Source organism: Merops nubicus, unplaced genomic scaffold, assembly GCF_000691845.1.
Source record: "Merops nubicus isolate BGI_N331 unplaced genomic scaffold, ASM69184v1 scaffold12818, whole genome shotgun sequence".
NCBI classification, from domain to species: Eukaryota; Metazoa; Chordata; class Aves; order Coraciiformes; family Meropidae; genus Merops; species Merops nubicus.
Genome location: NW_008627797.1, coordinates 408 through 13,731, shown reverse-complemented (window position 1 = coordinate 13,731; position 13,324 = coordinate 408). Strand labels below are relative to the sequence as shown.

The window sequence follows — 13,324 nt, the reverse complement described above, 5'->3', positions numbered from 1 at the left end:
AGAGCCTGCACCCCAAAAAAGCCCCAGCAGCAATCTCCCCTCCCCCCACGGTGTCATCCTTCGGCACAAGAGGGAGTGGCGTGGGGAGCACCGACGTCAGGGAAGAACACTATTGTTTGAAACCAGCAGACTTCTGCACATCAACTACAGCATGTAATGTGACATTATGACAGAACACTGAGAAGCGGTTCTGCTCTTCCAGTGAAAATAAATCCTCTCCTCTCTCTACTAGAGGTGGCCAAACCCACCTGGGTCAGTGCACGCACCCAGACCACACACCCCAACCACGCACCGCAGAGGGACGGGGCGGGAAGATTAGTGCAGATGCAAAAGTTGACTACTCACCTTTAACCTGCCGAACAGAACTGAGGTTCTTTTCAAAAGTGTCATCAAATTTGGGATTAGTGATGGGTTCAAAATCACTAGTATAAACTCTTCCAGTAGACGTGGAAAAACAACATTTACACATACAAGTGTGGTACCGCAACCGCCCTTCATCGAGATACGGGTGAGCTAAGGCATCCTTAGCAGATATCCTTTTGGACTGAAATATTGCATTTAGAGAAAAGAAAATAATACAAAATTAGTTAGGCTATTTTAAGAGGTACTGAAACAGTCTAAAAACACTTACCCATGAATTAATTGTAAATTGTTTTATAACCCCCTAATCCCGTTAAAGGATCAGCTCAGCCGGTGTTTCAGACCTGCACACGCTGCCGGTAGGGGGAAGGCTTTCCCCAAAAACCAGGAGCACGGCTAACAGGGCATGGACCCTCCTGCACTACAGCTAATGACACAGCACGCTGAGAACGTGATTTTCAGAAATATATTTATTTTTCAATAATTACTTTCTCCAGATAACCTTAAAGTTATGACTCCTACCATAAATCAAGCAAGCCCAAAGAATTTAATTTTACCAAATAGGGCATTTTTTAGGACCGTACTCTGCAGAGCATTTTAGCACATCCTCAAGTACGTATCTGAAGTAAAACACACATTTAAACACCCCTGCCAACTGAGTAGTTCAGGAGGTGGCATCTGGAGTTCCAAGTTTCAGAAAACAAGTGGTGAAGGAAGTGCAGGGAAGGAGGGGGCAAGAGCAGCAGATGAAGTTGCAGTCTACTCCTGTATTACTTTTTTGTGCTGAACCCAAGAAAAGTTCTGTCTCTACATGTCCAATGCCATCCCATCACAGCAGAGAGCACTAACTGTTTCTAAAGAATTGCAGACAGAAGCCCTCCTGCAAAGTCAAGGTGTAATGAAACCTGCTGTTATAGGTTAGTTAAAAAAACACAAACCAAAAAAAAAAACCAAACCACAAATAGAACAAGTCACTTGCTCAGAGTTACTGAGTATAAGCAGTGGCAACCCTGAAGCAGAATCATAGAATCCTTTAGGTTGGAAGAGACCTTTAAGATCATCAAGTCCAACCATTAAGCCAACACTACTAAGTCCTCTGCTAAAAAAGATCAGAATCTGTCAGGGTTGGAAAGGACCACAAGGATCACCCAGTTACCCCAAGTGTCCAGTAAACCCCAAGTGTCCCAATTCCCAGGTTATATTTTAGATTAAATTAAAATCACCTGTTCTAAAAGACTGTCCTGATGCTAAAAAACAAACAGCACACCAAGAAATCCATATTATATATATGGAATTCTTATGGAATAACAGTATTCTGAGTGTTGAGGGAGTTAAAAAGAAAAAAAAAGGTTGTTTACATGAAAAATGATGATCTAGCATTTCTATGTTTTTGTCCAGTAAAGCAATCTTAAGGTTTAAAAAAATAAAATCAAGAGGTACTGCCTTCTGAATACTTCATCGATTCCTTTGCTATTCCTCCTTTGCAGTTCAGTCAATCTGTCTATTTTTCATGTGAAATGTTAGGGGTTTTCTGTAACAATGAAATAATTAGCATCATCAATTCAGGTATTCACTTATCTAGAGACAGTTTTGTATGGTAAGCCCAAGAAGATGAAAACTAAAATCCACAGCAGCACATTTTTATTAGAAAAACAGATGCTCAGTGGAAAAACAGATCCTGCTCTGTGACTGCATGGATGCAGGAGGAATTTTTTGTGTTGCAAGACCATGAACACCCACATGTCTCTAATTAGAACTGCATCAAAGTATCTGATGTTCTGCTACCTACACCTAGCCAGGAAAAGACAGCATGATTCATGAACACCCTCGTCTTTCCCACTCTGCCGTAGCTTTCTTCAAAAGAATACCAGATTTTAAGTGCAAAACCCCCATTCCAAGGGAAAATAATTGACCAATTATAAGGTGATGCTGTTACATCTTTTACAGGCCCAAAAGTAATGATATGCAATGCAGGAGAAAACCAGTTAAAGCAGTCCTTGACTTGAAGTATTCATTTTAGTAGCAGACCACAAAAACTGTTAAAAAGTATTAGAGATAATTGTAAACCATACTTACTGGATCAAAGACCAACATTCTGCACAGGAGATGAACTGCTTCGTGTGTAGCTTGACTGGAAAGTGTATATAGGACAGGAAGGGATGGCTGTAGGGGAAACAGGAGCACAGAGAGTTGTCCTGTCAGATCCATCAGCAAGAAAGCACAGCTACAGCATGCATGGGCTTATAGTTAACAAGGACAAACTTCTTGTGAAAGAGGACATGCACTACCTAAGGCTTTCCAACAAGACAATAATCACTGTTTCAAAACTCAGCAACTGTAGGAGAGATCCAATTGATTTTTTTCCCCCTCAGTTCATATGTAATTCCTGGACAAACCTATACTGTATTTATTTATTTTGCTATATGGATACCACTTTAAGCTGTAGCTGTTCAGGGGCTTGATGAACCACATAATTTCCAGTATTTCATTTTTCTGATCTCAGTCACTGCTGGATGATGGATTATTTTGCTTTCCCTCCCCAGGCAATCCATATCTAACCGACAGCGACATCCAGCACAATTAAAAGGACCTTCAGGCATTCAGCATTTTACACAGCGGTGAACAGGCCGACTCCAGGGCTCGAAGCTCTGGGGAGGGGAAGGGGGGCTCAGGGAACTCCCCCCTGTTTCATAGCGTGGTGCTCGGGGCATGGTTAAAAAAAGCTGGAAGAGCCCAGAAGCTGAACAGCAGCATGACTCCTGCTCCAGCCAGCTCCACAACACCCAGTGTTTCCCTCCCAGGGCCACTGGGTTTCTCACACTCAGAGGCACGCCACCCCTGTGGTACCAGTGCCCTGGGACAGGCAGATTTTAAGAGGGGGGACATCCAGCCCTCTCTGGGGTTGGGAGCACACAGCCCTCCTCCAGCTGCAGACCTGGAGGCACACACTAACCCAGCCCAGAGCACGGCCACTGTGCAGCTCCTTCTCCAGGCTCTGCCAACTCCAGGGGCAGATAACGCTTCAACAAGATCTTGCTCAGCATAGAAAGGTGCCAACTGCACAGACCCTCTAGCCTGAAAAGTCTCCTTTGACTCTGGAATTACACGTTAACTCTAAGGTAGCTATATGGGAAGACAATCCCCTGTCCCCACAGTCCTGACATGTGGGAAGGATTATCCAAAGTCTCCCCAAATGAATAAAATTAATCAACAATGCTAATGCTATATGCCATTGATTTTAAAGCATTAGCTATAGCCTAGAATCTCTGAAATGAGCTTCAAATATGCTTCTTTTAAAGCCACAACAATGTCAGTCTCCAAAATCAAGTAAAATATCTTCCTGCTTAACTGACATGGAGCTACATAGGAATTGGAATAAAGAATGGCCGTGGAGTACACAGTAAATAATGTTATCATGGAACCAGTGGCCAGGGCTTTTAGCAAGTAAGGTGCATCATGGCCCTGGACCTCTCTCTCCTGTGGCAGAGAACACCAGGACCATGGCAGGGAGGAAACAACCTCCAACACTCTGCACTTCCAGAAGTGGGTCAGCACGTGGCCGCCGGCAGAGCCCAAACCGCTCCTGACCGCGCAGGGGCAGAGCCTCTCCCAGAGGAGCCACTTTATCCATTCACTTCTTCTAGTCTGAACTAGAATTTTTAAATACAAAACCAACAGAGAAGTCTACATAGTATGTAAATTTTCATTATGCCAACACACAGTGGGGTGGGGTTTTTTTTGTTTTTTTTTTTTTTAAATCAGAAACTTTGTGCATTAATCTATTTCTACATAAAGCAGCAAAAGTTACCCTTTAACTCCTACTACACTCACCTACCTGGATTAAAAATAGTTTGTGTGACAAAGTAATCACCAGTTTCTAACTTGGTTTTCTCTCCCTATTAATCTAATTAAGAAACTGGTAACATTTAGCTATTTATAACCAGCAAAATCTCAATTTTAAAAGATGAAAAGTCATGAATTTGCATTCAAGCATGAAGTGTGCTTGAAGCTGAAACCAGAGAAATACCATTACAGAAGTGAACCAGCTGCACTGTAGCCCCTATTTCCAGTGTGCTCAACTTCCGTGGCACCCCAGGAAAAATTAATGTCATTCTCCCCAACAGACACAGAACTAACTGCTTATAGTGTATTTCCTATGACTTAGTGGCTATAGGGCATTAAACCTGCATGGGAAATATCTGATGCCATTTCATCTCACTTGCTTTTTAGTATTCCCATCACTCCGTGGGTCAAGAGACAGTTTTAGGGGCTTGTCCAAGAACAGCCTTAGCCCTGGGATTAGAAAACCAGAAGACAATCCTGTACCCATTTCAATTTTTGATAAAACATCCTGAACAAGCAACTTTAACAAAGTGAACAAATTCCACAGTTCTTGCTTACTCCTACCAAGAGCACAACTACTGCACTTTGGAAATGTCAAGCAATTACCAGATTATCAGAATTTAAACCAAATATTTTCTATGAAGTACCTGGATGTATTTGTATACTGTTACATGTTTCTATATCTAAATTATTTCTCCTGGCTTTAATCACTATAAAACTTCTCAAACCTTGAAAGTGCAGAACCACATGGTTAGAAGTTACACTTCTAGCATGTGATAGCAAAAAAATGGACTTGACTTGTTTTAAAACTGGTAGAGAAAGTCTTAAAGGAAATCCTCCTGTTATTAATGTTAAAAGAATAAAAACCCTGTCATAAAATGGAACAGGCACAACTTGATGTAGTGAATCCAAAGTGCCAAGGAGGCAGAACTCCCACATGTTAATAACATAGGAGAATATACATTCATTCCTCATATCTATGGTAACTACTACTGTGGTGAGTAGACACGTGAGAAATGACTTCAACATGCAGAAAATAAAGATGCAAACTTAACTACTGGAAGGATCTGACGCGTTAACACGTGCAGGTTATTAATTTTGTTCATTTTTACTATCTCACAATCCCCAAGATGACCACCCCAAGGAGCTCAGGACCAAACACGCTCTGGGCGTTCAAGCCGGGCGTGAGCGGTGCCCCGGGGGCTGTACCTGTTTGTGAGGACCCCTGAGTATGTGAGCCTTGGCGCCTTCGCAAGCCGTCCTCATGGCCTCCAGCGACGGCGTGCCCAGCAGGTCTGTGATCAGGTCCAGCTGCAGGGACACAACACACACACCTCAGAGCTGGCTGCCACGGGTCCCTCGGCTGAGGGGACTGCTGCCCAGGCAGGCAGCAGCTCAAACCCACTGCTGAACAGACAGTGAATTAGACAGCAAACACAAACATTTGTAATTCCACTGAAAGAACCACCCTAACAGAGCCAAGTTTCGTATCCAAGAGCTTATTTTGCTTACAGGTTTAGCAAAATATTTTACTGCGATTTAAAAGTCAATTTTACATCATCAAGAAAATGGGTAAGTACCATTAATGGTGTGTTACTCATTCTAGACCTCAAATACTCTCAGCTGAGCATCAGTGTCGCACGCCAATACGCCACATAAAATGACTCCCCCAGAACAGGTCAACTACTGCTTTACACAAAATATTTTGCCATCAACAGGAATAAAACTATAGAAAATAGGGGAAAAAAAACCACAAACATACTATATTAAAAATTCCAACGTATGAGAAAAATAAGTTTTAAATTTTTTTTTTTAAATAAATCTATATATCTCAGCAGCACCAGAGGAGGGAAAAGCAGTGGTGCTGGGTATAAGGAAAAAAAAAGCTACCTAAAATAGAGCAAAGATGCTGCTGTGTTTAGAACTGGTCTCAACTTTAAATGACTTTTCATTTAACTGTCATTTTGGAAAGCAACAGGCAACTTTCACCTTATTTCTACAGAAGTTTGTATATATACTTCTTCAGTGAAAGAAACCAACCAAACCAAAGCCCCTGAACAAGCCAAGCAAACTGGAGTTAAAGAGAACAGCCTTGCAGCGGTGAGATCAGCACCTGGGTCCACACCTCCCTGTGACCACAACTCACCCGCACTAACGAGTGACTGCAGAGCTCTCCTCTGACAGCAAACCTGCTGCTGAGCTCTCCTCTGACGGCAAACCTGCTGCTGAGCTCTCCTCTGACAGCAAACCTGCAACTGAGCTCTCCTCTGACAGCAAACCTGCTGCCCCCCTCCCAGCACCCCGGAGGCAGGGGAAGCCCTCACTGGGCTCCCAGCGCGTGGCGCGCCTGAGGCGGCTGCACGGACAGGGAAAACCAGACTAGGGAAAAAATCCTAAACCCTAAGTTTTTTAGGTGTGGAAAACACATAATTGAGAAATAGAGATGTGGGGCTGATAGAATAAAAGAGCAATGTATTTAAAAAATAGAGGTAGTAATGTAACAAATTATAGCAGTGCATCAGGGCACGCAGAACACGGCGCTTGGCAGCCCACTGCTCCCGAAGCTCCCAGCAGTGATAGGCTAATATACCTTTATATCTGGGGTATAAATGCCAACACTTTATTCTAATGGTTACAAGAAAAAACACTGAAAACCATTTTCACAACTATCTCCTGAGAGTTCATATTTAACATCTCTCAAGACAAATTTTCATCTTAGCCCATATTTCCAATACATGCACAGAGGAGTTTTGTTTAGAAGTCTGATTTCTTTTATCTGAGCAGGGTCCCTGCCCTCCTGGTTTGCTCTGAGCATCCTGGGGCTCAGGCACTGGGATCCCGTGGGATACAGCTACCTGGGGGATGCAGTTCATGAGAACACCTAAAGGTACATCACCTCCCCACAGACCAGACTAGGCCTGCTCCAAAGGGCATCTCCACCCTGAACCGTGGGAGATAGGGATGTCAGGTCCTCAGGTCCCGTCCTGCTGGCCTGCACTACCTGCTCGAGGAGACTCAGCTGAAGCTGGAAACACAGCAGCAGTGTCCAGCAGCAAGCATGCCCTGGACACACGGAGGAGTGAGTCCTCTCCTCTGCGTACCCCTGTGCCACAACCTGGCTCCACAACTCCCCAAAACACAACGGGACACACAGGCTACAGCCAGTGGGAAAGGGCTGCACTGGGCTGGCAGAATCTGCCATGTTCTCCTCTCTTCCTAACACTCTGATCCTTCCAAATGGATCCTGCTCACTGCCCCAGGCATGTGACCGGTTGTCTTTAAGGAGGATTAAATAATAATCAGCAAAATCAGACTAGAGGAACTGGCTAATTTAAGGAGGTTGTAAAAATTTAGCACCCTATAACCTACCCTTTACAAACCAGCATGCAGACCAGTCATTGAAGCATTGAAGTGGAGAAAGGCATTTGCTCTCAGACAGTCAGAAAGTGTTCCTGATTATCTAAGTTTCAGTATGGATTATCTCATCTCTTGTATTTGTAAGAAATCTCACTAAATCCTTATCAAAAGTTATCTACTGTAACTGGAGTAAGCAACTCAGATATATTCATCACTTCCAGCGTGATACTTCATCCGAAGTTTAAAATAGGTGTCAACTGGGATCCCAGTTAAAAATTGCAGTACAGTCAGTTTTAAAACAATCTCTTCCCTGTTTTTTCTACCAGGAGCAATTTAGGCTGCTGCTGGCTCCTGGCAGCGGAGTCCCCCCTGTGCTGGTGAAGGCCCCTGGGCCCCGGGATAACCACCTCTGGTGTAGAGGCTGCACCACGGGCACGGCTCCGGCTTGAGGAAACCCCAGAACATCACCGGGCCTGAGGCACTCCTGTACTCCACCCTCCTCTGAACATCACCCTCTGAATTTCTCAGAACAGAACTGAAATATAGATGGCGATTACTACTTAAAACCGTTTTACCACACAGGGATTACAAAAGGCCTAGGAGCTCTTACATAACCTTATGCAACTTTTAAATTAAATAAAGTGAACACCACCCAAAAAGCCCCACCCCATAATGCTATTCTGGAGTTATCTGATGAATGTCTTTGCACTTTACGTTTCAAGATGGATAGCTAAGGCTGTAAAAATCACACCTATTTTTAGCTTCAGTGTAGCAGAAGATCAAAGATTAGAGAACCAGGAGATCTTAAATATTTTTGAGACTGCAACAGAACTGCTGTCAATTTCACTAGCAGCTCTGATGCCATTACTGCTTTTCTCCTCTGCAATCTCTTCACTAGGGGAGGGCTGAGGTGTATTTTGGGAGGAGGTACACTTTTTGTGATCATATGAGGTATCAGTGCTGTTTAGAACGACCAGCAAGTCACTTCTTGGGAACACGGCTGCAGTGGCAGGATCGGCATCTCCAGACAGGACATAGCACTGAAATAATATATACACAATACAGCAACATTTGAAATACACAAATGCTGGAAACAGCATGCTAATGTGAATGTTTCTCAAACCCATGAAAATGCTACAGGCATGAACACACAAGAGAAGTACAGAGTGTGGAATGTCACCTGGAACCAAGTTTGGAAAACATTTTACGTCTTGTCAATCAATACATGTAATCTCACAATTTCAATGCTACATAGTTTCTAATCTATAGATGACTACTAGCAACATTAAGGAGAAAAATTTTTATGTCAGCACATCTTGTTCCTTCTCTTAGATGTATAAATGCAGCCACCTCTAATATCCTGCTACAGACTTTATTTTCTGTCTGCTGTAAAAACAGCACTCCAAGGTAATTAGAAATATAGGTCTATTATATTAGCTTGCTTACTGTTGGAACAGTGACGTGTTCTGGTGCATCTCAAGTTTTTATAGGTTGCCACAGCTATGTAACATCAGAAAATATGCAACACTTCTTACACACTTGACCATTCTTAAAGTGAAGCAGTCCAAGCAATGCTACTAATTGGCATTTTAAATAGTTCAAGTGTCAACAGCATACCTCCAGTCATACCTTGACAGAAAACGTCCTGCTTTCTCCTACCAGTCATTACAGAAAGATTGATCTTGGCTATAGCACTTTTACCTTATCCCAAGTAAAATGCTACAGCAGACTTTGGTACTGAAGCAGATTACAAAACCCACACACTTCAAAAGCTAGCACTGATAACCACTCCTTTCAATACTCTCTGGAAGGTGTCATTGCAGAGTCGCTTGGTTTCTTGCCCGTGTGTAAACCAAGCAAAACAAAAGCAAGTTCGAGGTTCAAAATGCATGAGTATTACTGATTCCATCAAATTATGCAGCAGAAAAATTTTAAAGGGAAATTTTATTATACCTGCTGTATGGGACTCTGTGCCTGAAACAATATTCTTCGCCCAAGTAATTCTGCAAAGATGCAGCCTACAGACCAGATGTCAATAGCATTGCTGTAGTGCCGGCTGCCCATCAGGATTTCTGGAGCTCGGTAATACTGAGTGACAACTTCCTGAGTCATGTGGCGAGATTCATCTAATTCTTCCACCCTGGCCAATCCAAAATCACAAATCTAAATTGAGAAGGTAAATAAGAAAATTAAAATAACCAAAACACTTAATGCATTTCAAGAAGGTAACCTTCTGGTAACGAAGCAGGAAATTCCAAACCAGCATTTAAATAAATCAGATAATCTGCTGTAACTGCATAAGCAAAGGGAAAGGGAAAAGGAAGAAATTATACTACTTTATTCCACATCCATTTAAACTTTATAAAATTTTATTTGAAACCACAGTACATTTTTAGTTGGCATTACAATATTTATAATCTAAACGAGTAAAGAAAAACCAAACAAACCACTTTACAACAACAACAACAAATTGCCAACCTCTGGGTACAGAATATTTCAACCCAAATCAGATTTCATTTGTTATGATATGCTTCAAAATGTTACAGAAAAATTTATCTGTCTACTCACTTTGTCTTTGAGAATTTTAAAAAAATTTCTTGAACCTGAAAGGTTAATAACAGAGGCCAAAACCTTCACAGTTAGAATGCTTAGCAAATTAGTGTAAACAACAATTTTTTTTTTTCCCCTCTCCAATATTTGGCATAGCTATAAGACGTGCCCAAGCCCTCCACAATTCCACATGCCTGAGAAGTTAATGGAAGAGCCTTGGGCATTCTGTGTGGCCTCATGTCTACCTTGCTTTCAGAGACTTGGGGAGAGGTTGGGAGAGAAGGGGAAAGGGAGACGTCAGTTTCCTTTATAATTTTTAAAGGAATTTTAAAACCTGTGGGATTTTTTTTTAACATGACTTTCAGAAAAAGCATTCATATTAAATGTTTTGTTTAAAAAATAACTGATATATAATGAACAGCACATACATATGTACATTTTCAATAAATTTAATTAGCACCTTAAGAACACAGTTGCTGTTCACAAGGAGGTTCCCTGGTTTAATGTCTCGATGCAAAATGCCAGCAGAGTGTAGATATTTCAGACCTGAAATATTAAACAAAATTAAAATAAGTACCTTTTTCTCTTTTAAAAGAAGTTTAAGGGTGACAACATTTCCCTGGAAGGTCTTGCAACTCCTGATCAGCAAAGACTTTGTCACTGGCTCATATTTTTATACAGTTCTACCTTCCGGTCTCTAGTAGAGAGTCACTCAGTGAAAGGATAAAACAGTTGGAGTATACAAACTTGACAGTGGACATCATTTAAGTAGTTGTTGTTTTTTTAAAAAAACAACAACAAAACCCCAAAGCATCATCTCCCTGGCTATGACATGGATACCCTGCTAATCATGACACTGGAATATTGACATATTTTACTTTTACTGCTCTGTTTCCCAGTAACAATTTTAACATCTGCAGCACTATAATTTGACTTCACCTTTTTTTTTTTTTTAGGTAACAGCTACACTTCAGAAATAAACTCAGATTAAACCCAAGATAATTTGCCTTCCTCCACCCCCCAAATTAAAGCCTCGTGAGTCAGCAGCAAATGTAAAACAAGGCTAAGAGAATACAGGCCCAAAGCACAGTAAGGCCGAGGCCCTTTCCTTAACTTTATCAGTTTAAAAATTCAAAGCTAGAGCTAATGAAGTTAGGACATCTGATCACAGCCACTGGGGATGTCTCCAATGTTCAGGTGGTTAGGAGAGAAAGAACCTGTGCTTCCAGCGTGCTTTTGCTGTCCCCAAAGCTGTGATTCTGACCTTTTTGAGAAAATGGAAGCAATGCAGAAAGCACCTCACTAGAAGTACTGCAGGAGAGAGCAGACCAACATGAAGTTGTTCATGCACGTGAGCTACAGGAGACAGTGTGGAAAATGGAAAAATGGCCATAATTCCAGTAGGGTCAGAGAGAGCAAAAGTAAATCATGGCATTAAACTGGGGAACACTAAGCTCTCAGGTCAAATGTCTGGGCAAACAGAATGAGAATTCAAGTAACTCTTGGCCAAACTTTAACTGACAGTTTTGCACTGCCATTTGGATAGAAATCAGAGTTTTGGGTGTTCCCCCAGTCATCAAACTCAGCAGTCACAGAGGCACAAATGCCTTTTGTCCTTTAGGTGTATAAATCTTTTCTCTAGCACATCAGGTACCTGGAAGAGCCCCTGCTAATTCTGAATATAATTCAGATGTCTTTGCTCTTTATGAAAACAACCTACTATTTACTGCCTCCTGATAAAATTAACTATTTATTTTTTACTGAAAATACTCAAAGCCAATGGAAAAGCAACTGGACTAACATTGGTCAGATGTTCAAAACACAAGCACAATAATCCCATTTCTTGGATGAAAGTTTCCAAATGGACTCGTTACTCACGACTGTGCTGGAAGGCAGCAGGGCTGCTGTATTCTTATAACTAGAATCATTAATGCTGCTATTCATTCATAATAAAAAGAACAAGTTTCCATGGGAAACTCATTCAAGATGTGGATGTCTTGAGAATAAGCATTAAAAAACGGAAAAAAAAAATAAAATTACTACTACTATATAATTGTCATTAAGTTTAAAAAAAGAAAAATTACCTCGTAAAATCTGGTAAAGAAAAACTTTGACATGATCCGAGCTGAGTGGCTGAGGAGAGACGATAATCTTATGGAGGTCACTCTGCATCAATTCAGTGACAACATATCTTCAATTTATTAGTTAAGGCAAAAGCAGAAAGTCGAGCACATAATCTCTTGAAACATTTACTCTGATTCCTAGGAATCTGAGCTCTTACAGGTCAGAGCTATCGAGTTAAAAAGAATAAAGCTTCTTCAGAGGTCAAGTCTCCAGACTCTTACAAGAATGAAAATAAAAAACGGGTTGTGAAAGAAAACAGATTACTCAAAGCAGCGTTTGCATTAAGGCAATTGTTACAAAATTATTCCAAAGTCAATTTACGACACAGAATAAAAAAAAAAAAAAGATTAATAGCATCTTGAAACCTTTACATTTTTCCTTAAAATCAATAAGCCACAAATTACAATCAACTAAAGCAGCATCTTCATAGTGGACAGACATCACCACAGTTTAACCAGGCAAAGTGGTAAGTGCAAGCCTGTGGAAGTCAGTTATCACAAGGACCTCACAGGTCTCTTCAGCACAGCAGAATTTTAAACTACACACACTTCCCTAAATTGACCCAGTACCAGCTGTTATACCTTCTCAAGCATCATACACACATGCACCCAAACACCAGCCATAAAACTGCTTCTGAGTTATAGTGAGACAAAAAAAAAAACCAACAAAACACCAAAACAAACAAATAATGAACCCCTGAAATTCCATCTGAGGGTAAAACTTAAAAAAAACCAAACCAACAAAACCACAAGCAGAAAGCACTATTGCAGCTACTCACAGGCAGGCAGAACACAGCAATGGCCATGCTCACTGATCATTTACACAAACACTTGAAGATGCAAGGAGCTGTACACACTGGGACTTATACTGAGGCAAGGTGTGGATCAAGGTTATTGTGTTTGTTCAGGAAGCACTAAAAACATGATGTTTTAAAAGCGTAGAAATATGGAAGACATAAGCAGCATGTCTTCACCCACAAAATCAGTATCATAGTGCCAGTTTCCTGAACACGCTACAGAAATGAGACACAGAGAAACCCTGTAGGGACAGGCTCGGGACACCGCAGGCAGGCGCTGGCCACGGGCCGCCA

At 41.5% G+C, this 13,324-nt stretch overlaps 1 protein-coding gene across 1 annotated transcript; it reads right to left on the bottom strand.

The window, feature by feature from the left end:
- Positions 1–345: 345 nt before the first annotated feature.
- On the bottom strand, positions 346–12,301 carry NLK (nemo-like kinase; the record flags this gene model as incomplete). Its single annotated transcript, XM_008946457.1, has 6 exons — positions 346–544; positions 2,437–2,523; positions 5,413–5,514; positions 9,514–9,723; positions 10,571–10,656; positions 12,195–12,301. Coding segments are annotated over 6 exons (791 nt in total), but the record flags the coding sequence as incomplete, so codon positions are not given.
- Between the last annotated feature and the right edge of the window lie 1,023 nt (positions 12,302–13,324).